Source organism: Mustela erminea, chromosome 3, assembly GCF_009829155.1.
Source record: "Mustela erminea isolate mMusErm1 chromosome 3, mMusErm1.Pri, whole genome shotgun sequence".
Classification (NCBI taxonomy): Eukaryota; Metazoa; Chordata; class Mammalia; order Carnivora; family Mustelidae; genus Mustela; species Mustela erminea.
In genome coordinates, this window is record NC_045616.1 from 12871137 (window position 1) to 12892968 (window position 21832).

Below are 21832 nucleotides of genomic sequence, written 5' to 3' on the forward strand. Positions count from 1 at the left end.
AATACCCGCCCGTTGGAACAAAAATGGCGGCCCCCGTCGTTCACTTCTGCTTAAGATGGCGGTGCCACGTAGGTTAAAGGGCGAGTTGAAATGACAAAACTTCATGGTCCTCTCTCCGACGCAACATAGTTTGGCTGAAACCAACTCCACCAAGTGTTTGAAAAGGCCCTAAAACGTCCACTGGGGTATGTTGTGTAAGAAGCAGAAGAGCAAAAGTGCACGGCACGTTTCCGGAAGGATCGCCCGGCGCCTTCACTGCCCCCATGTGGCGCAGCGCGAGCGCCGCCCTTTCCGCTTGCTGCTCGGCTTCGTTTCGAGGTGAGAACTGCGAGCAAGCGTAAGCAATATGAAAAATGTGGTGCTTGGTTTTTAAAGTGTACTGCTCAGGTGAACTGTTAAACCCTGACGGGTTTCCATCGCAGAGGGCGGCTGCTCCCTCAGGAGGTTTTTGCTCCGAGGAAATTGGCTAAGCCACTCTCTGTACGGAAGGAGTTAGTGCAGGCGGAGGTTCAAGCATGAATGAGTTACGGAGCGGAAAACCGGGGAGGAACGAAAAACTGGCCTGTGGGCTCCTTGTCGGCCACCCAGCTCTCGCCCGGGCAGGAGTGCGGAGGGCCGTCACAGAAACAAAAAGGAGAGGAAAGGCCTCCGGGCTCTGACTTCTGGGGACTCGGGTGGAAAGCCGGCTTTGAGCCTCACCACCTCACAGAAAGGTCGGCGGGTCTGGGGGTCTAGGCGTATCCCCTCAGACTGGGAAGCAGTGGAACATGGCTCCCAGGCTGCTTAACGTCCTCCCGTATAACCGCATGGTATGTGAATATGTGATGCCTCCCACTACCGCACATCCTTGCTGTTAAGAGACGATGCTGGCAGACGGCGCCGTTGTCACAAATTTTCTTTAAGGGGAAGATGCATAACCAGAATGATAGCAGTCGCTGTCATCTATGCAAAATAAGGGGGGGATTATACATAAGTATTTATTTTCTGTTTGTAACACGTGTTAAGTTTCACATTTGTGAAAGAGGTTGGAAATAATATTACCCACCAGAAATGGTGTTGAGGAGAGTAAATGAGTTCAGATAGGTAAAGTGCCCAGAACAATGCCTGGCAGAATGAATGCAGGCAAACTTAAACTCCCTAACACCTTTTGGATACCAGGTTTTGTTTTAAGTCTTGTGGGATACAGCTGTGATAAAGATGGTGAAGAGCTGGTTTTCTTGGAGTTTACATTTGCTGGGGTGATCGGATAGGAGACTGAGAGAAAGGAGAAGTAGGAGACAGCCCTGTGGATATATGGGAAGCAGGGGCGGGGGAGGGGAGAAGGATTCAGTGCCAAAAGTCCTGAGCTGGAGTGTGGGGGCTTCGGAAAACCAAACAGTGAGATGGAGGTGAGGAGCAGTTGACAGAGGGGGCCAGCAGGCTTGGCAAAGGGCCATGGCTTCTCAGGGTGGGGTCCTATGTTTCAGGGGTCCCTGTTACCTGTCTCCATAACACCCCCAGTTAGCTACCTTTTCTCTTTTCCAACACTGAACTCGAACTGGACCCCAACTCATACCCATGATTTGTTTGTCCTGTGGTCATGGGAGACCCACACCGATATCCAGCTTGCTGTTCATAGCTCAGGTCATGCCAAGTACTCTGGACGGTTGGGACAAATGGAGGGGTGAGAGATTTCATGCATCTTCCAGTGCAGATGCACAGTGCAAACACTCCCCTGGCTGTTGGCCTATATATGCAGAGGATTGGCTCTCAGTTCAAGAACACATACATGTTCATCTCCTACCCACACTCTAAAGAGATCATTGCTTAGTCATATCATATCCGCCCCCCCCCCCCGGAGAAATCTTTTTGGCTCTCTGTTTTCTTGAATTTTGCGAGGGAGCCCCTGTGGAATCAACGTCCCTGAGGTAGGGTCACTAGTACAGGTTTATTTTGTTTTTGTATGTCTGTCTGTCTACCTATCACAGAGAGAGCACAAGCAGGGGGAATGGCAGGCAGAGAGAGAAGCAGGCTCTGTGCTGAGAAAGAGCTCATGTGGGATCATGACCTGAGCCGAAGGCCAATGCTTAACCAACTGAGCCACCCAGGCATCCGCTGGAGTACAGGTTTAACATGAGCTTCCAGGTTTCTCAGGCTTGCTTAAAAACACCACATCTCGGCACTGGTCGGTTCCCAGGCTAGCCCTGCCCTCTCCAGGCCCCTTCTGCGGGTGTGGGGGGTCAGGGAAGCCGTTCCCCAAGTCCTCCCTCAGGCTACCAACACCAGACCAAGATTTCTGTAGCTGTCTTTGGCCTCCAGCAATTCCGCGGGCCCCTCCCTACACTAGCCCCTTACTCTTTGAGACAGTTCTGGCAGCTCCCCCTCCTGCTGGGCCAAGGGAGGAATTAGGGTTTTGCCTTGGAGCCCACCAGCACCGATCTGGCAATGCCAGCGGAGGAGAGGGAGAAATGGAATGTAGTAGACTTCCTGAACAACCAGGCCACAGGATTGGGCTTTCTACCTCGAAGTTTCTCTCCAGTCACTGCCTGGCTTCTTTTCTCTTGGAGAGGATGTCGGCAAGCCATAAAACCACTGAGGGGCACTCCTGAATGGAGGGAGGCCTGGCCCTGACTCTCAGGACACTTTGGTGTAGCTAGGTGTAGAGATGGGGTGCAGCGGCAGCCTTCCCCTCTCGGCCCAAGTTGGAGTTGAGCCCCACACATGCCTGCTTCCCTCTCAGCCCGCTGACTTCCTGCTAGGCATATGGGCCCACCTGGACTACTCTCTCCTCAAGCCTGGTCCCTTCCAGAGGGAGGACTAATCTCAGCTGCTGGATGCATCTTAGGAATAAGCTTCACACTTCCCACAACAGTCTGCTGCCTCTGTAAGCATCGGTGGGGGCCTCAGGGCCTTTTTTTTCCAGGTGTCTTTGATCTGGCCTCTCAAAGGTGGAAACCTGCTGGAGGGCCCCACCTGACCTTGGGAGAAATTGGGGAAAGTTACTCTGCCTAGTTGTTCTGCTTCTCAGGCCACCCCTCTGGTAAGTTCCCCAACCACTTCTGGTCCCGTCTCCTGGGCTGCCTGTTTTCTCCCATGCCCCGATTGGCACCACCTTCATTCGTCAGACAAGGTAAACAAAGGAGAAATTTGTAAGGATGTCTGTCTCACCATTTCTTTTCTGGTGGCAATCCCTAAGATCACACAGCTGGAAGAAGTCCCTCTGGTTTCCCTGCTAGAGGCCTATGACCTCTCTTCTAGGAACAGAAGCCTCTATTCCCTCCTGCCAGCGTTCAGGAGGTGAAACAGGTCTTCCCTTCAATGAGGTGGTGAGGACTATTGTGGGAGATAGGTGAGGGCTTGGGAAAGGGGTGTGGCCAAGACCAGAGGGCTTCTGTCAGCTAAAGCAAGTGGCTTCCCTTCATTTTGCTGTTCCTCCACAGATTGTGGGGTTGGCATTGGCTTGCACCATATTCCTTTTGTGGGTACACTGGCCCTCCGCTTCTGCATCTGTCAGTTCTCTCAGAACGCACACATTGTTCTGCCTGGAAGCCCACCATATCCCACCCTCACTTTTCTTCGTTAATCTAAGCTTCCTTGAGGTCGCTGCCTTAAGGAAACCCTCTGTGACCTTCAAGTCTAGGTTAGGCTCCTTGTTTCCTGCCCTCATAGTGATGGTGTTTGGGGCCTTCCTAGCTCTTAGCTCAGTTTGCCCTTAATTGAATTCCTCAGGGCTTTTCCTCGGTGCCCTGAGGTCAGGGACTGATGGTCTGTTTGGGCTGCTACATCCTCTGGTAGACGGTTTGGTTGTGGAAGATTCTAATTTTGGTGACTAGCCTCATAGGCTATGTAGTTAAGGGTAGATAGTTAAAAGGTGTTCCAGGCAGAGGGATCACCATGGGGAAGAGTTGTTAGAGTGGTTTGCATGCAGAGGTTTGGGAGATGGTTTCAAATGGAAAGGTAGGAGAGAGTGAAACCCAAGGTGGTCGGGGAGCCCCTATCAGGAAGGAGTTGACTAGAAAGGAATTTTGTCCTGAAGCCTCTAATTGTCTCTTTAGGATTGTCTAATCCCTCTCCTGCCTAGACTTGATTTTGCTGCCAGTCATTTGTTGTCAGAATGGAGGGTAGGTTGGAAGAGTGAGACTAGAAACAAGAATTTAGAAGCTGGACAGGAGGGTCTGTAAGGAGGGTCATGAGAGTCCTATAAAAGGAGGCACTGAGGACTTTCCATTGGCCATATGAGTGAGTGATCAAGTCAACATCTCTAATCCATCTCTCTCTTCCCTCTCCTACCTTTTTCACTCCAATATTTAGAATTGGGCTGTGATTATAGAAACTGTTTCATGATTGAGGCCTAAAGAATTAAGCTCAAAAAGGTTGGACGGCAACATGGGAGGTTCTGTTCTTATTGTAGGTTCTATTCCATACCTGGTGAGAGGTAGGGATGTGACAATAAATCACTGCCAGGAACGGATATTACAAAAAATCACATATAATTTCTTTATGTGTCTTGATAAATATTTAGTGTCCACTTTAGGCAGGAATCTGAGTTCTAACAGTCCCCTAGAAAGCATCTAAGGCATTCTGTTGGTATTTTCCCTGGGAGATGGGACTGTGGCATTCCCCAGGCCCTAGGTGCTTCAGCAGATATGCAGAATTATAAACAAGCTAGGAGAAGGCAGGCCTCTGGCTTGTTAAAGGATTTAAAACACCATTAGGTGGTAGGGAGAAATAGAAGGTGACCCAAGGTGTTTTTTTTCAGATTTTTACCTGGAAGAGAATTTGGTAAGAAGTAGGGTTGGGAGAATATGTTGAAATGGAACTTTGAGGCTGGCTAGCTTACCACAAAAGGGCTGAAGAGAAAATAGTCCTTCATGCTCATACTTGGGTTAAAATGCCAGAGCTTGCTGAGAAATTCCATCCTTTGCTGGTGGGGCGGGTAGAGAGAAATCTTTGTGCTTAGGGAATGGCAGACAAAAAGGGGGTGTGACCTCCAGGGATCCTCTTGTAGGTGGCCTTGGTCTTTCATTTTTGTGGAGCCCTGCTTTGGTACCAAGTGGAATTGTCAATCAAGTCTCTGATGAACTCTGCATCTGAGTCCTTTAGGATGGGGTAAAATATTAGGAAGGTCTAAGCTATGGAAGAATAAGAAAAAGCTCCTCCCTGTTTTTTTAAGGCTGTTTTTAACTCAAATCTACTTAAGGCCATTTTCCTCCTTTTGGAGGGATGGAGGTGGGGAGAAGAGTAGTAACTTAGAGGGCCATTTCCTTCCTTCTTTGCTGATTTACTGTTACGTCTTCAACTTCTCACGTGCCAAGATAAGCTATTTCCCCCTGCCCAGGATACTCACACTGTGCTAAGGACTCTGGTTTGTAGGCAAAGACTATGATTAAAAGTTAAATTTGTCACCACTTTTGGCTCTCACAGTCTCCTCCTTTTCAGCCCTGTTATTCCTAAAACCTCTCACTTCCTTTTTTCTCATTATCACTGCCAGTACACTACTTTTCCTTCTAGGACTCCTTGATCTCTTTACCACCCTCTGTCAGGATCTGGGTGTGAGAGGAGAAAGGGAAGAACCCACTTACCTCCTTTAATGCTAGGTTTTGCCCCACATCCCATTGTCAGAAAGTCAGGCACCAAATAAAACCTTATTTATTCTCATATTCCTCCTATTTTGAGGCCCCAGTCCTGGCTTTTTTTTGGGAAGAGGGTAATGCAGTTTGTATTTTACCTACTTCCTATTAGAGTTCTCCCCTATCACATTTCTCACATGTGATCCACATGAATCACAAGTGGAAATGTTCAAGACTGTTTTAGTTAGGGGCGCCTGGGTGGCTCAGTGGGTTAAGTGTCTGCTTTTGGCTCAGGTCATGATCCCAGGGGCCTGGGATCGAGACCCTCCTCAAGCTGTCTGCTCAGCTGGAAGCCTGTTTCTCCCTCTTTGCCTGCTTGTGATCTCTCTCTGTCAGAGATCTTACTTGACAGAGATTAAATAAAATCTTAAAAAAAAAAACAAAACTGTTTTAGTCAGAATTTTAGAAAATACAAGAAGGCCTTTTAAATATTTTCTTCCATGCCCCAAAATACCTTTGAGTCTACATCTCTTGATTGGGAAAAGAGTTGTCTCACTTCTTTTTCATCATCCCTTTGGACTTGCTTCTACTCCTGAGAGTCCTAAAAGGATCAGAATTCAACCTGCCTTCTTTCTGTGGAACTATACAATTCATTGTGATTTGACAGCCGCTAGCCATGTATGGCTATTTCAAATTAATTAAAACTAAATGGAATTAAAAATTCAGTTCCTTAGGGGGCGCCTGGGTGGCTCAGTGGGTTACGCCGCTGCCTTCGGCTCAGGTCATGATCTCGGGGTCCTGGGATCGAGTCCCGCATCGGGCTCTCTGCTCGGCAGGGAGCCTGCTTCCTCCTCTCTCTTTCTCTGCCTGCCTCTCTGCCTACTTGTGATCTCTCTCTGTCAAATAAATAAATAAAATCTTTAAAAAAAAAAAATTCAGGGGCGCCTGGGTGGCTCAGTGGGTTAAGCCGCTGCCTTCGGCTCAGGTCATGATCTCAGGGTTCTGGGATCGAGTCCCGCATCGGGCTCTCTGCTCAGCAGGGAGCCTGCTTCCCTAGCTCTCTCTCTCTGGCTGCCTCTCCATCTACTTGTGATTTCTCTCTGTCAAATAAATAAATAAATAAATAAAATCTTTAAAAAAAAAAAATTCAGTTCCTTAGTTGGACTAGACACATTTCAAGAGCTTAAGCTCAAGGTAGCTATCGATACCTACTAGGTCAAACAGCACAGATTCAGAACACTTCTACTGTTGCAAAGTCCTTTTAGACCTGATATAGTAGGCGGTCTCGTGTCCCCCTTTTTGTTACCCTGTTTTATCAGTTGATAAATATTTGTAATAACTTCATTGTTACAGGATAATTTTCTGGGTTGGGGGGTCAGGGATTGAGGTTGGGGAATAGCATAGAATCTTCAGGTCCTATAAAGATTTCTGGAGGCATGGCATAGGGGCCAGAGGTTGATGGCCAGTGGCAGAGAAGAGACTAGGTTTTAAGGAAGTGCTTTAGGAGCTGATGTTATATTGTATTACTCCAGGGCCACACACAGCCAATAGGAGCAGACAGGTTCTGGTTTTATAAGTTCTGCATAGTACTTAAAAACCAAAGCAAAAATGGGGCGCCTGGGTTGCTCAGTGGGTTAAGTCTCTGCCTTGTGCTCAGGTCATCTCAGAGTCCTGGGATCGAGCCCCACATCGGGCTCTCTACTCAGTGGGGAGCCTGCTTTCCCCTCTCTTTTTCTACCTGCCTCCCTGCCTACTTGTGATCTCTGTCAAATAAATTAAAAAAAAAAAAAAAAAGGCAAAAAACCCCCAAACCAACAATCTGTCCTATGGCCATGCTGCAACTGATGTTTGCTGAAGTGACTGCCTTATTAATCATTTCTAGATCTTCATTTCATATACTGCTTTATCTGTCATAGCCCTTGTTCTCCCAAATGGCAGTGACAGAGGCAGCTCTGGTTTAAAAAAAGGTTTGCTGACTCTGCCATCTGCTTGCCAAGAGCTGGAAGAAGTAGGAGTCATATCAGTTAATCTGCTAAGACTATGTTTAGTAATGTTCTAGCTAGGTGGAGCTGTTCTTCCACTGAACACTTAAACACCTGGGTCAGTCACAGGCTATAGGGCATAAGTAAATCTGGTAACGGCACATCTGTGATTTGACCACTTTCCCTGAGTAGAGACTATTAGTTCTCAACCACGGATGATTCTGCTTCTCTCCCCTCTCCGTAAGACATTTGGAAATGTTGGGAGACATTTGTGGTTTTCACAACTGGTGGAGGGGTGCTACTTACATCTGGTGGATAGAGTCCAGGGATGCTGCCAGCCATCCTGCAGTGCCCAGGACAGCCTCTCTCCCCCCAAAATAATTATCTCACTCAAAATGTCAGTAGTGCTGAAGTTGAGAAACACTGGTCTAGACTATAGTGTGGATCAGTTCTTAAAGTCATGACTATTCATGAGGTCCAGACTCAGTGGGTAATAATTAAGGCTGGCAAGTGTCTATTAAATTGGGAAGGAAAAAAATCAGGAGTCAGTGGAACTGTGGTCTCCATGAAACTGAAGGGCAGGTGTAACTGGAGTGTGTTTGACTGCACTAGAAGGCTAAGAGCTAAGGTCATAGTGCAACTGGAGATGAGGATTTCAGATGTGTAGCAAGTCTGTATAAAGATGAGGTCCCAGGTACAGCCACAGGAGTAGCGAGGAGCAAGTTTAAACAGTCTGACTTGTGATACAGCAGTCAACAGCTGAACCTAGTAGGGAAAACATTCAATAAACAGATGGGTATTTGGTAAATGTGGATATACCCGTTTTTCTCAACGTTTTTGTAACCCATAGCTCTACTTTTCATATACCTAAAAATCTCATACTCCCCCTCTTTCCGTGTTGTTTAAAATTTCACAATTAAGTATCGTGACTAAAAATCAAAGCAATGGTAATTTTGGAAGCCAGGATATATTCAGATGATGTGATAACGTTGTCACTGTTAAGCCTTAACTTTTCTTTCCTGGGTGGTGTAGAAGATGTAACAAAACACAGGCTGTTTTAACAGTACTCTGGTGCTGTTTTTTCTCCAGAGCTAGATATACCCCCTCCCCCCAGAAAGCTTTTAAGATGTAAAGAGAAAATGGAATAAATTCTTTTAATCTGTTTAGACATTTTACATCTCAGTTTCTCTAGAGTATTTATCTGGAAGTTTCTAGTCAAAGCAATCAGTCTTTGAGTTCCACATAATCCTCTTGCAGTGCTGTCAGTGAGGACCAAATATCAGTGAAAACATTCTTTCCAAAAGTTACCAACAGGTAGGTTTTAAGAAAAACGTCAAGAACAATCACCCAAAATAGTTCTGGACATTTCATGCTTTTTTCTTGAAATAACATGAATCTAGTCCTTCAAATGGCCAAGCAAATTAGACATTTTTAGTACGAGTTTGCTATGTGTAGCTGAGTTTTTGGTAAGTTTTGCTTCAGGTATTTCAAAACAAGCAGGGATTGTTGGTGCTTGCCTTCTGACATTTCATAGTCAGTGTATTTTAGGCTTCAGTGCATTAAATTCTGCTGAAAGTTTTAATTTTTGAAATTTTAAAAGTACAGATTCTCTTAAGGTGGTATTCCAAAATCAGAGGTGGTGTTTTGCATTGGTGTTCCAAAATCATTCTGTCCAAAAATTTAGCTGAATACAGTTCTTTGACAACCAAGGAACCTCAGTATGTAACAGAAAATACTCTTCAACAGGATTCTCAACAGATCTTCAAAAATCAAGGCAAACTGGGACCAAATCTACTATTTTTCACAAAGGTTACACTGACAGCAAGGTGAAGATTTCCAGTAGATTATGTGCCAGCTGATGGAAGTTGATGCTTGGTGGTGATTGCTATAATACATCTTAAACACGGTTTTCTTCAGTTTTGCCAAAAACCCAGATCTAAAACACTACTGTAATGTATACCCTTATAATATTAAGATTTTCTTCCAACTCAGTTCATTTTGTACAGCTTCAAAAATACTGTTTTTAGTGGTCAAGTATTAGGCTTGTGAAACCAGCACACTCACAGTTTTTAAAGCCTATTTTAAACATAAGCAAAGCACATTTTTATCAGTAGATTCTTCTCAACTAAGCGAAGAAGGATGAGCTGAAGTTTTTAAAACTTGAAGTTTGATATATTCAGTCATCAATCCAGAGTTAAGCCTGCAGGAGGTAGATGAAGAAAGTCTGGAATTCCTCAATTTCCTCTTAAAGTTGCGGCAGCACTTGGAATGCAAGGCTTCAAAAGTTTCTCCATTTTTTTCTCCTTTGCAATTAAAAGGGCTATTTCATATTATGCTTTCATAGCCTTTGAAGATTGATGTTAATATTCCAATACTGTCCAATCTTAAAGCTGCAGAGAATTGTGCTTTGCAGAATACTCCAGTGTTTTTATACTATAAATTTAACAGTGTTTGGCATGGTGTCACTGGCCAACATTTTCAGGTAACTCAACTGAAGAAGTTGACCCTATCTTCTGTGTCATAATGTGAATATATACTTCATAAAAGCCTCAAAAAAGGGGCGCCTGGGTGGCTCAGTGGGTTAAAGCCTCTGCCTTCAGCTCAGGTCATGATCCCAGGGTCTTGGGATCAAGCCCCGCATCGGGCTCTCTGCTTGGCAGGGGGCCTGCTTCTCTTCCTCTCTCTCTGCCTGCCTCTCTGCCTACTTGTGATCTCTCTGTCGAATAAATAAATAAAATATTAAAAAAAAAAAAAAGCCTCAAAAAAATTTTTGGCTGCCATCTTTAGCTACCTCAAAGGAGAAAACAGCATCTGGTCCCTCTTGGAGAACGATGAGTGATTTTATTGGCGGCAGCTGGGTGGCAGAGCAATATAGGCATCCAGTTATGCCTGAACCCCAAAAAGTGAAATCTTTGTTCATTTCCTCTTTATACACCCATCTGCCGCCTAAAACCTGACACCATTTAATGGTGCCCTTGGTCAAATCTAAATGATCTTTTCATAATCCTCTGATTCTAGCTTGAAGAGTCAAGATGAACTCTAACTTAAGGGATGGACAAAATGGAAGATGTAAATAAGTAAGCTTTCAGAGCTAAAAAACCTCTTTTTATACAAATTAAACTTTAAAAGAACACTGACCTCAAAACAATATAACTGTCTTTTTATGTTATAAAAATAGAGGTATACATAGCACCATCCCCACAGTGGACATATGTAGTTACCCAATCTGTCCAACTTCATTAATTATAGGCCTTACTCTGAACGCTTCTTGTTCTGTCTTTGTACTCCCACCAGCCAAGGAGTTCTTTCCAACTTTATTTCTTAAGAAATATTTTTTCTTTTTAACATTACAACACTAATTTTATAAACTATACAATTTTATAAACTGTATCTGCAGTGCTAATAAAATTTGTGGAGGGAGAGAATGCCTTTCTCTCCTATTCCTAAAAGTCACGGACTAGTCCTTGAGTCTATGAGTGACAACACCCTACTCAGTTCCTAAAACTAAAAAGCTTGCTTACCTCCAAAGTAGATAAAAAATGTGTTGAATTGGTAGCTGTCAAGAATACACTCTAACCAGAACTGTGAGAAGGGTAATGCATAATATTAAAAAAAACCATATACAAAAAGAGTTTATTATGTTAACTATTATTATGATAGTTTATTCGGTAAAATTCTAAGTTATGTTCCTGTAATGTATATGTTGACCAATGAAAGGCAGTAACAAAACAGTGTCATCAATTACTAAAAGTTTATACATACATAAAAAAATTTTACCTCTTTGGTGTAATTCTATGTGTGGCAATACCACCTACCTAAATTCTGGTATGTGTTTGAAAATAAAAGTTAAATTTCCTTTTAAATACTCTGTATTTTTGAACGGGATTATCTCCAATTTGTTTTACTTGGTTTTGGTGTTTATATTTACTGGTATGCTTTATAAGTAACTCCTCAAGTTTCAAATGAGTATTCTCTGGCTTCCCAGGTTGAAAAGACCATCTCTCCTGTTTAAATTGGCTTTCAGTTAAAATTTTGGTTTCAGAATCCTTACAGAAAATTCTAACAGAGGACTGAAAGGTTACCTCCTTACATAAGTGGCAGTGTGCTAAAACCCAGAAGTATAGGACATAGTTTCTCCTGGCGGCAACTTCTGTTACCCTGGGGAAAGCATGGTGTTGGGATTTATCCGTAAAGTCAAGTTCGTATGAGGAAATTAGCAGTGATTTGTAGTTAAGATTTCTGTCTTATGTGTCCATTTACCAGTAACTGTAAGTTGAAGGGTAATGATAATAGCAAATATATGATGTCTTAGGACAGTGTTCTGATTATGTTTTGACTGCAATCCAGAGTAAGCAATACGTTTTACTCTCAGACTAAGTATACACACGTGTACATATAAAAGTTTCAAAAGACAGTGTTTTCCTTAGTGTGTTCCATGCACTCTGATATTTTCTGTTTAATATTAAAGTAATGCTGGTCATGACCCATTTACTTTAAGACCCACTATTTGGTCAGTCCCCATATTTTGAAAACCACTACTCTAGGATAACATGAGGAGATATTTTATAAACTATAAAGCACACCAAGATGTGAGCAGCTGCTAATATTCAGGACAAAACTTTTATGGACCTGAGACATCCTCTCCTTCCTTGGGTACTGCTGCGAGTCACATTCACCTAGGCTTTTGGTAAGAAAGACAATATTCCAGCTGTCATTGAGACAACCCTGTAATACTCAGATCAGGAAAGCAATGTATTAATCAAATCAGAACCCGAAGAAAAGAAGACAAGCTAGAGGAAAATAAAAAAAAAAAAAAAAAGCAGACATTTGTTCAGTGCTTTATGGTTTATAAAATACTTTCACATACATGCTCTCTTAATCTTAAGCCTAGGGAAAAATAAACTAAGAGGTAGAGACCTGCCCAAGATTAGACAGTAAGTGGCAGAGCCAGGTCATCCAATCCTAAATCCCTCACTCCTTTTACTGTGATAAAATACCAGGAAAGGAGAGTGATCAGGGCATGAAGCTTCTTCTGATCCATTAAAAAGATGTAAAAACATTTTTATATCCTCTGCCTTCCTCTGTAGGGAAACTGTTTTCCCTATATCCATTGTTACAGAGGATGAGGAAGCAACCTCAGACTTTGGGAAGGGGTATGGCCAGTTCCACTTAATTAGACCAGGACTCAAACCTGGCATTTCAGCCTACCAATACCAGTTATGTTTTTTCTGTATGTGTGTTTCTTCTCCAGTCATCTGTTTTGACATTGTGCTCTGAGGTCCCAAATATCTATCTACAAGCTTTCTGTTCCTATGTGTTAAGGGTCCTGTAGTCTTAGTCAGGTACAGACTCAAGACTCAACAGAGGGAAATCAAGAACTAGGGATATGTGGCCTATACTGAGATTGAAAGGGAATAACGGTAGTAAGTTTCTGGTGACTGTTGTCTTTGCTCAGCTTCCTCAGGGGAAGCCAATCAGCCTCAACCAATTTGCCTACCTATGCCAATCTTCACTACTGTGCTCTCATCTCTCACAGAAAGGTTCAACTAGCAAGTACCCATCTCTCCCAGTTCCCCTTGTTTTCTCCACTCCCTTCAAGCCCTCACCCCTTTTCCCTCCTTGTGCCTCTCACCTTATACTCCTGCACCATCTCCTCCAGTGGCACCACGCTGTGCTGTTTGTGGCTCCTGGATTCTCCGCACACCACACAGATGGCCTCTTTGCCCACCTCGCGAAAGAGCTTCAGGGCTTCCTGGTGTTTGGAGCAGATACCCTGATCATTCCCCCAGCTTCCTCAATAAGGAGTGGGGCACATCTATTGAATTATCTGGACCATGTTGGCTAGCTGCAGGTTGGGACAAAGTTGCGACGGGTAAAGCTTTTTCGGCACTGGGGGCAGGTGAACTGACGTGGAGAGGCCAGAGGATGCAGGTGGGTGTCAGGATGCAGCTCTTGGTCGTTCTCGTCGTATTCTTCCAGTATCTCCTCTTCTGGGTAGACATCAATTCTCAGGTCATGTCTCATGCCTCCCAGGTAATAGTTCTGGTCCTCCTCCTCCTCTTCCTCCTGGTCCCACACATAGTCCGTGTTGTCCCTGACGCCGCCATCACCAACCCAGACTTCATCATCATCTTGGTCTTGGAACAACTCCTCATCGGCATTGCCCTGGTACAAAACCTCTTGAATGGAGGTCTCCCATCCACCGATGGCCCCCTCCACGTCGTCGTCCTCGTCCTCCTCCCATTCATCTACCTCCACTTCCCTGTCTTCCTCATCATCCTTGCCCCAGAGCTGGGTCACACACCCGCGGCAGAAGTTGTGCCCGCAGCCTATGGATACAGGATCCTTGAAGTAATCCAGGCAGATGGCACACACCGCTTCCTCCTGAAGATCCTGCACGGGGTTAGGAGTAGTGGCATAGCCAGCCATTTTAGTGTGCAGCCTGTGGGTGTGGATGCCTCGGCTCGGAGCTGAGGAGCTGGCGGACTGCTTGCGGGCCTGCCCCCAAGCTATGCTTGTGACCCCAGGCTGTTATCAACTCTGCTTTTCCTCCTCAGGCCCGAAAAGATGCCTGGCTCCCCTCCCGCAGGCTTTTCCCAGCTCAAGGGACGAAAGCCCTCGGTCCAGGATGCAGCCTCCACTTCTCTTTGAGGCTCAGAATGTACACCCAAATCCTGACACGTTTCTCGCTTCCCTCCGGGTTTGCCCGACCCAGCGGCGTCCTCCTCAAGTGTCGACACTCCTCACCCAGCCCGAGGCGACAGAGAATGACGTAGGCGCTCTAACCCCCACTTGGAAAGGGGTAGACTGAGCCTACGGAGGACCACATTCTCTATGATGCCACAGGGGACGCCACAGCTGGGAGCGCGGCCGGCCATGTAGCCGGACCGAAGAAGAAAAGACTGGCGAGAATAGGCACAGGTGAGAAGAGAATCTATTTACGCCCCCGAGTCGCGTTAGCGCCGCTTCGATTGGGAAGGCCTGACTGTCTTTTAGCAGAGCCAGTACCCAGGAACCGACCGAAAGGAGAGTGCGGCGGCCAAGCTCGCGCTCTTGTGCACTTCCCGCCCTTCTAGCCAGAGATCTTGGTGGTAGTGAGAACGCCCTCGTCTCGGAGGTCGCGCTCGGGGGCGTGGCCTGTGCAATCGCCGCGGGGTGAGGCTTGCTGCCGCCCGCGGTTACTCTGAGGTCAGGTGGACTCGTGTGGGGGCTCGAGTGCCTCCCTTTTCTCAAAACTAGTTAACCCTTTTACTGCTGCCTGAGGAGCCTCGGCCTCCTAGCCGGTTTTCTCCCGCGACTTTTACTCTGACCACTCAGTTACCTCAGACTCCGCATGCCCTGCACTGACTCTGTAGACGGTTTCGCCTTCATCGATAACGCTTCTCTTCCCCGTCCACTCGCCATCTACCCACGCTTGCGTGAATCCGTTCATCCATCCGCTCGGCTGCCCATTTATTTCATTTTTAAAAAAGATTCTATTTATTTATTTGACAGAGAGAGAGATCACAAGAAGGCAGAGAGGCAGGCAGAGGGAGAGGGGAAAGCAGGCTCCCTGCTGAGCAGAGTCTAATGTGGGGAATCGATCCCAGGACCCTGAGATCAAGACCGGAGAACAGGCTTAACCCACTAAGCCACCCAAGCGCCCCTGCCCATTCATTTTAATTCTGTTCATCATACACACGCATAACCCATCCATTTACCATATACTTTATAGGAACAAAAATGTGAGCAGGGCATGATCAATCCCTTCAAGGAGTTCAGGTATAAGCATGTGGTTATCTGTAACTCAAGGTTTCACAAGGTCTGTTTTTTCTGTTTTTACTTGACCCTCACTAAGAAATGCACTGCACACGTTAATCCAATACAGACTTGCACATGTATAACAGAAACAGAATTTCTGGATATTGTCCTTTCCCTTACGGCATTTAATGCACCCTGATATGTTCTATTTTGCTTAAGTAAAATGTTGTTCAAGACCCACTGGTATGATTGGACCCCTCATTAATTCGTCACTGGTTTGAGGAGCACCACCTGCACTACTGGAATCCCTCCTCTCCCTCTAGGCACAGACTTGAACAGTAGGTTCTAGAGAGCAAGGATGGTAAATGGGCTGTTAACATTGTACATGCAGCTCCTCGATCATTGTGCCAAACATACAGCAAGTACTTACATAGCTTCTGGGTAAATAATGAACCAATCCAACAAATTGCAACCATCAAGCCCTGCTGATTTTTATCTCCTCAAACCTAGGCAGCCTTCTCTGTCTCTCTGTTCCTGCCATCCTAGACCTGACCGCATCAGCTTCCGGCTGGATGGATGGAGTTTCTTAACATTTCAGTCCATCCTGCAGCCAGCAGAACCATCTGCCTGAAATGGAAATCTGACACACTCATCCCAGGCTGTTGCCTCTGTCTTTGGGCATATTCTCCCACCTAGAAGGCTTTTGTCTCACTGCTCCCCCCAGATATAGCTCCCTAATTATCCTTCAGGTCTCTGTCCAGGCACAATGTGAAGATTCTTCCACAAGGCTCCTCCCAGGCTGTGTTAGCACTCCACCTGTCACTTTGTGTGATCTTCGGTTTTCTTAATAACTGTGCTGCCATATCCCCATATGGAAAGTAAAGAGTGTTGTTGTGAAGTTGGTATTCCAATTATTATTGACATCTGTAATTAGATCAGCGCCCACTGGTGTTCTCTTTGTATCCCCATTACCTAGTTATATTCCTTTCCTATAGTAGATGAGCCATAGAAGAAACTCACCCCATTTCCTGTCCTCTTCCTCTTTGAATAGGATCGAGAGATTGGGACTGATGAAAAAGTAGCCCATCTCTCATTTAGTGGTTCTCAGAACTGTATGTTTGGAGAGGGAGGGATTTGAAACCTAGGCCTGACCTGCCTACAGTGGGGCATCTATTGGGAGTGTTTGTTATGAAACTAACAAATTCCCTGTGTGTAGTCTGGGAGACTACCCAGAGGTCTTAACTGAGCCTGAGGAGCCATGAGGGAGAATCTTGAGCAACAAGAACTGGAACTGTGTTTCAGGGTTGGAATACTTACCCATCTCTGAATGCAGGTTTTACCTTACACATGAAATGGCAGAAACAGCTGAGGAGAACAAGGTAAGAGGGGGCTGCTCAAAAGCAAATTCTTGCCTGCCCTGGAGGGGGGTGGGGTGCACTGAACCCAGGCAGGAAGGAAGGCTGAAGGAAAAGAGCAAGGGGTAACATGTACAGGGAAAAGATGGTGGGAGGCTAGAGGGAGCACCTTGGAGGAACTGGTAAAACTTAAAAGGCATATAGCAGATACCCATTCTAAAGAATACCTAGATGTATAACAATCTTTAATACCGGGGGAGGGGGCGTAGGGAGAGGGTGGTTGGGTTATGGACATTGGGGAAGGTATGTGTGTCAGTGCTGTGAAATGTAAACCTGGCGATTCACAGACCTGTACCCCTGGGGCTAATAATACATTATATGTTAGTAAAAAATTTTTTTTAAATTGTATATGCCGTTGTCACCTGCCCTCCCCATCTTTAATACCTATTTCTTTTATCTTCTCTAAATTACCCTGCCTGAAGTTCAAGTGCCAGCTGGAAGGGGCTCCTTTCATATTCCCTCAGATTGTTGTAAAGCTTATCTGATCTTTACCAGAAGAGAAGTGAGGCTTGGTTTTAAGCCCCTTTGCAACCCTGGCATCCCTGCAACAAGGCATACTTCTATCTGCAGGAGGACTGCTTGCTATCTCCTGAACCCAACCTGGAGCTGTGGGTTATCAGAGCAGGTGACCTGGCACACCCATGGCATCAGGCCATTTTCTCAGGGCATTGGCAAAATGGCAGCAGTGGGGGTACTCGGGGGCTGGAGCTTAGCAATGGTGGTAGCTGCCAGTGTATTTTTCACAGGATGTTCAGAAAATGTATCATGGAAACTCACATCAGCTTCTTTGGTTTTTTAAGATTTTATTTTATTTTTAAAAATTTTATTTATTTATTTGACAGAGAGAGAGATATCACAAGCAGGCAGAGAGGCAGGCAGAGAGAGAGAGAGGGGGAAGCAGGCTCCCTGCTGAGCAGAGAGCCTGATGTGGGACTCGATCCCAGGACCCTGGCATCATGACCTGAACCGAAGGCAGCGGCTTAACCCACTGAGCCACCCAGGCACCCCTAAGATTTTATTTTTAAGCAATCTCTGTACTCAAGGTGGGGCTTGAATTCATAACCCCAAGATCAAGAGTTGCATGTTCTTCCCACCAAGCCAGCCAGGTGCCACTCACATCAGCTTTATTAGGCTGGAGAAGCCCACTTAAGAGTTCAGTGGCAGATAATTTTTTTTCACTTTTTCAAATTATATTCGGTTAGCCACTGTATAGTAGTACATCATTAGTTTTTGATGTAGTGTCCAATGATTCACCAGTTGCATGTAACACCCAGTGTTCATCACAAAATGTGCCCTCCTTAGTGCCTGTCACCCAGTGACCTTATCCCCGCACCCACCTCCCCTCTGAAACCTTCAGTTTGTTTCCCAGAGTCCATAGTCTCTCATGGTTCATCTCTCTCCCCAATTTCTCCTCCTTCAGTTTTCCATCCCTTCCCCTATGGTTCTTTGCACTATTCCTTCTAGTCCACATGAGTGAAACCATATAATTGTTTCTCTGCTTGACTTAGCATAATCCTCTCCAGTTCCAACCATGTTGATTTAAATGGTAGATATTCATTCTTTCTAATGGCTGAGTAATATTCCATTGTATGCATGAATCACATATTTTTTTATCCATTCATCTGTTGAAGGGCCTCTCAGCTCCTTCCGCAGTTTGGCTATTGTGGACACTGCTGCTATGAACACACTGCTATGAACACTGCATGTGCCCCTTCTCACTACACCTGTATCTTTGGGGTAAATACCTAGTACTGCAATTGCTGGGTCATAAGGTAGCTCTCTTTTTAATGTCTTGAGGAACCTCCGTCCTGTTTTCCAGAGTGGCTGTACCAGCTTGCATTCCCACCAACAGTGTAAGAGGGCTCCCCTTTCTCCACATTCTTGCCAACACTTGTTTCCTGTCTTGTTAATTTTTGCTATTTTAATTGGTGTAAGGTGATATCTCATTGTGGTTTTGATTTGTATCCTGCCGGTCCAGCTGGAGAAAGACACCTGAAAGTAGGGCTGGGAGATTTAAGGAAAAGAGAGAGAGAGAGACAGCGGGCTCAGGAGGACTACTCCATCTCAGGCAAGTAGCAACTTTATTTCTTCATGTAATCACTTTCATACAGCTTCAGCACAATGCTGGTATCAATACTCAATCATATATGTCAGTGAAAAATGAGTCAGGCAGGATGTTAACAGGCTATTAACCTCCAGACTTTTGTAATAATCTTAAGGTTCCAAGAATGTGTTTTTTCTTAAGATAAGTCATAAGTGAATCACATAAAACTATGCAGATGTTATTTTCACCCTGAATAGCCTTTCAGAGTCAAGCCATGCGAGCGTCCCCGCTGGACTTGCTCCAGGTTCCCTTGGCACACAAGGGCGTCCCCAAGTGTGTCTAAGTTCACTTCTTATCCAGGCTTCCAGAGTCGTAACAATGCAAACAGTTCCCAACAGTATCCTGCCACATTGTTGAAAGGATAGCCTCTGCAGTATCCCATAGGTTCTGGACTGATGTGTTTTCATTCTCATTAGAAAGTCAACTATCATGTATTTCACTTATTTTTGGAATATAAGGAACAGCATGGAGGGCATTAGGACAAGGAATGGAAAAATGAAGGGGGAGAATCAGAAGGGTAGATGAACCATCAGAGACTCTGTACTCTGAGAGACAAACTGAGGGTTTTAGAGGGGATGGGAGAGCCCAGTGATGGGTATTAAGGAGGGCACGGACTGCAAGGAGCACTGGGTAATATTCACAATAAATCATGAAAGACTACAGCAAAAAACTAATGATGTCCTGTATGGTGGCTAACATAATAAAAAGTTTAAAAAAAATTTTTTTAATTTAAAATTAAAAAAAGGGGGGATGAAGGGAAGGGGGCTATAATCTCTCAGTGTGGGCAAAGTGTAGGGTGTTTCGGTTCTTCTTGGGGATATTTTGTTGTGTTTGTTAGAGGATACTACTTCCCAGAAATACCGGTAAAGTAAAACTGGTGTATATGCAAAGGTAATACTGAATGGGTAAAGAAGGACTACGCTAAAGCATATATTTGCAAAAAAAAAAAAAAAAAAAAAAAAAAATAGTATGCAAAAGTCCAAGTTAAAAAGCTACTATGAAATATAAGTTGATATACTGAACATCTAGTTGAAATGAGAAAAAGGTTAAAAAAAAGAGAGAGAGAGAGAGAGGAGAGAGAGGAAGCGTAAGAGAAAGAAAAGAGAACCGTATCTGAAAAAGACACAAGCCGTTGAGTCAACTCCTGGAGTTCAGTACAGTATTTAGCCCCTGTGTGGGGTGTTACAGTTTTATGCGGACCCTAGGGTTGCCCCCTCTGGTTCTTCCAGCCCGTCTTGGGGGGCAGGGGCCTGCATCGCCCCTGCTCAGGCCACCCTGCTGAGGTGGGGGGATGGTCTCCTTCGAAACCCGCGTTTGGAGTTTTGGCGCTTTTGTTCTCCGGCGGCTCTCAGGGCGTCTTCCCGCCTGTACGGAGGGGCCAAGCAAACATGGCCACCCCCAAACCCCCGTCCCAAAGCGGAGAGACCACAGTCCGCTCCTCTCTGAACCCTCCAGAACACAGTCTCCGTTTCCGCAGGCGCCGCTGAACACCGCCACCGCCCCGCGCGCGCGCCCCCGGCGACCTCCACCCCGGTCGGTCCAGGGGCTCCGGGTCTGTCCCTGCCCTCGCGCCTCAGAAGGGGCAGGGGCCCCGGGTCTGCGCGCCCCCGCGCTCCCTCCCCGCCGCAGCTCTCGGACCCCGGTGGGGCCCCTGGCCCTGCAGTGCTTCCCGCGGCTACGGTGCTGGGTGCTTCTGCGCCGTCTCCGCAGGACGCTTCCGCGCCCCAGAATCTTCCACCTACCTTTCCCGGGGCGCGCGTACCGCGGCTCCCCCGCGTCAGCTTACCTTCAGACTCTGCCCGCAGACCCGCGACGCCGCCCCTCCTACCGCACCCGCGTGGTTTCTCCTGCATGTAGAGGTCCAGACACGTATCCCTACATCTCACGCGGACTTCGGGGGTGTTCCTGACGGCCTGGAGAGCTCCAGCTCAACTCGCCGTCCCGTGGCGGCCGCGAGGGTCCCTGCTCCGCCGCCATCTTACCTCTCTCCTCCCGATCGCCGGTATCTCCGCTCCAGTTCTCGGTGAGGAGGCGAGCCCTCCTCACACACACCCCCTGGGGACCGTCTGTGGGAGACGCTCCAGAGAGGCTTGGGCATCTGTGGGAGGCGCTAGAGAGGGGCTCGGGCATCTGGGGGAGGCGCTCCAGAGGAGCTCGCGCTTTGGCCGGGTTGCACGGGGCTTGACAAACTGGCCCCCGGTTTCTTTTTTTGAGTCCCAATTTTAAATGTTAAAGGAGTTGTATGCATGTATAAGCCAATCAATCAATCACTCTATGTATGTAAATAAATAAAATAATAAGACTATGTATGTGGTTGGAGACTGGCCAGAAAAATCTAAAATATTTACTATATAATACTTCAGAGAGAAAGCTGATGCCTGGGCTAGGATGCGTACAAGAGGGGACCTCCAGAGTGCCTTTTGATGTCGGAATTCTGGCGTTTCTCTCTCCTGGGTTCAAGAGTCAGGCCCTTGCCCACTCCTAGCACTCCAGAGTCAGATTCCAGAAGTCCTCGCCGGACAGGGCGAGTGTAGCCAGCCAGTCTGCCTTGAGGCTGGTTGTGGGTTTGTGGGTGGTTTCACCATTATCGACTCCAGAAATGCTGTTGGTTCTCTCTCGGCCCCACTTGAAATGTGACCAGCATACAGAAATGCACAAATCATAAAGGCATAGCTCCAAAAGAAATTTCAAACTGTACACCCAGGACAAGAAATGGAGCACCCCCAGAAATCGCAGATACACTTCTGTGCAGGCAAGTGCTGTCCTCACTCCGTTAGCCATGGATTAGTTTTGTCTTTTTGTGAACGCCACAGAAAAGGAACAATATGGCGTGAGCTTTTATGCTCGGCTTCTTTCATTTTACTCAACGTCCAGGAGATTCATCCATGCCATTGTTTGTAGTAATACATTCTTCATTCCAGTTTGGTATAAACATTCCAGTGTGTGAGTAGGGCAGATGTGTTTATCTGTTCTTCTCTTGATGGGCATTTGGGTTGTTTCCGCTGTGGGTCTATTAATGAACAGTGCTTTGAACACCTGAAT

General features: G+C 46.0%; 2 protein-coding genes across 3 annotated transcripts; one reads left to right on the forward strand and one right to left on the reverse strand.

Moving 5' to 3' along the window:
* The first annotated feature begins 18 nt into the window (after positions 1-18).
* On the forward strand, positions 19-20668 carry LOC116585883 (vegetative cell wall protein gp1-like). Of its 2 annotated transcripts, none has more exons than XM_032335237.1 (5): positions 19-318; positions 16605-16650; positions 17257-17311; positions 18665-18754; positions 20268-20668. In XM_032335237.1, exons 1-5 carry the CDS (start codon positions 188-190, stop codon positions 20645-20647), a joined length of 702 nt encoding a protein of 233 aa, XP_032191128.1. In that variant the 5' UTR covers positions 19-187; the 3' UTR covers positions 20648-20668. The 2 variants fall into 2 exon arrangements, with proteins under 2 accessions (XP_032191128.1, XP_032191130.1); XM_032335239.1 differs by having other exon boundaries at positions 229-337.
* On the reverse strand, positions 12344-15025 carry TRIM52 (tripartite motif containing 52). The gene is given in 2 exon segments (XM_032335236.1): positions 12344-13390; positions 13393-15025. Coding segments are annotated over 2 exon segments (825 nt in total). The 5' UTR covers positions 13961-15025; the 3' UTR covers positions 12344-13133.
* Positions 20669-21832: the final 1164 nt, after the last annotated feature.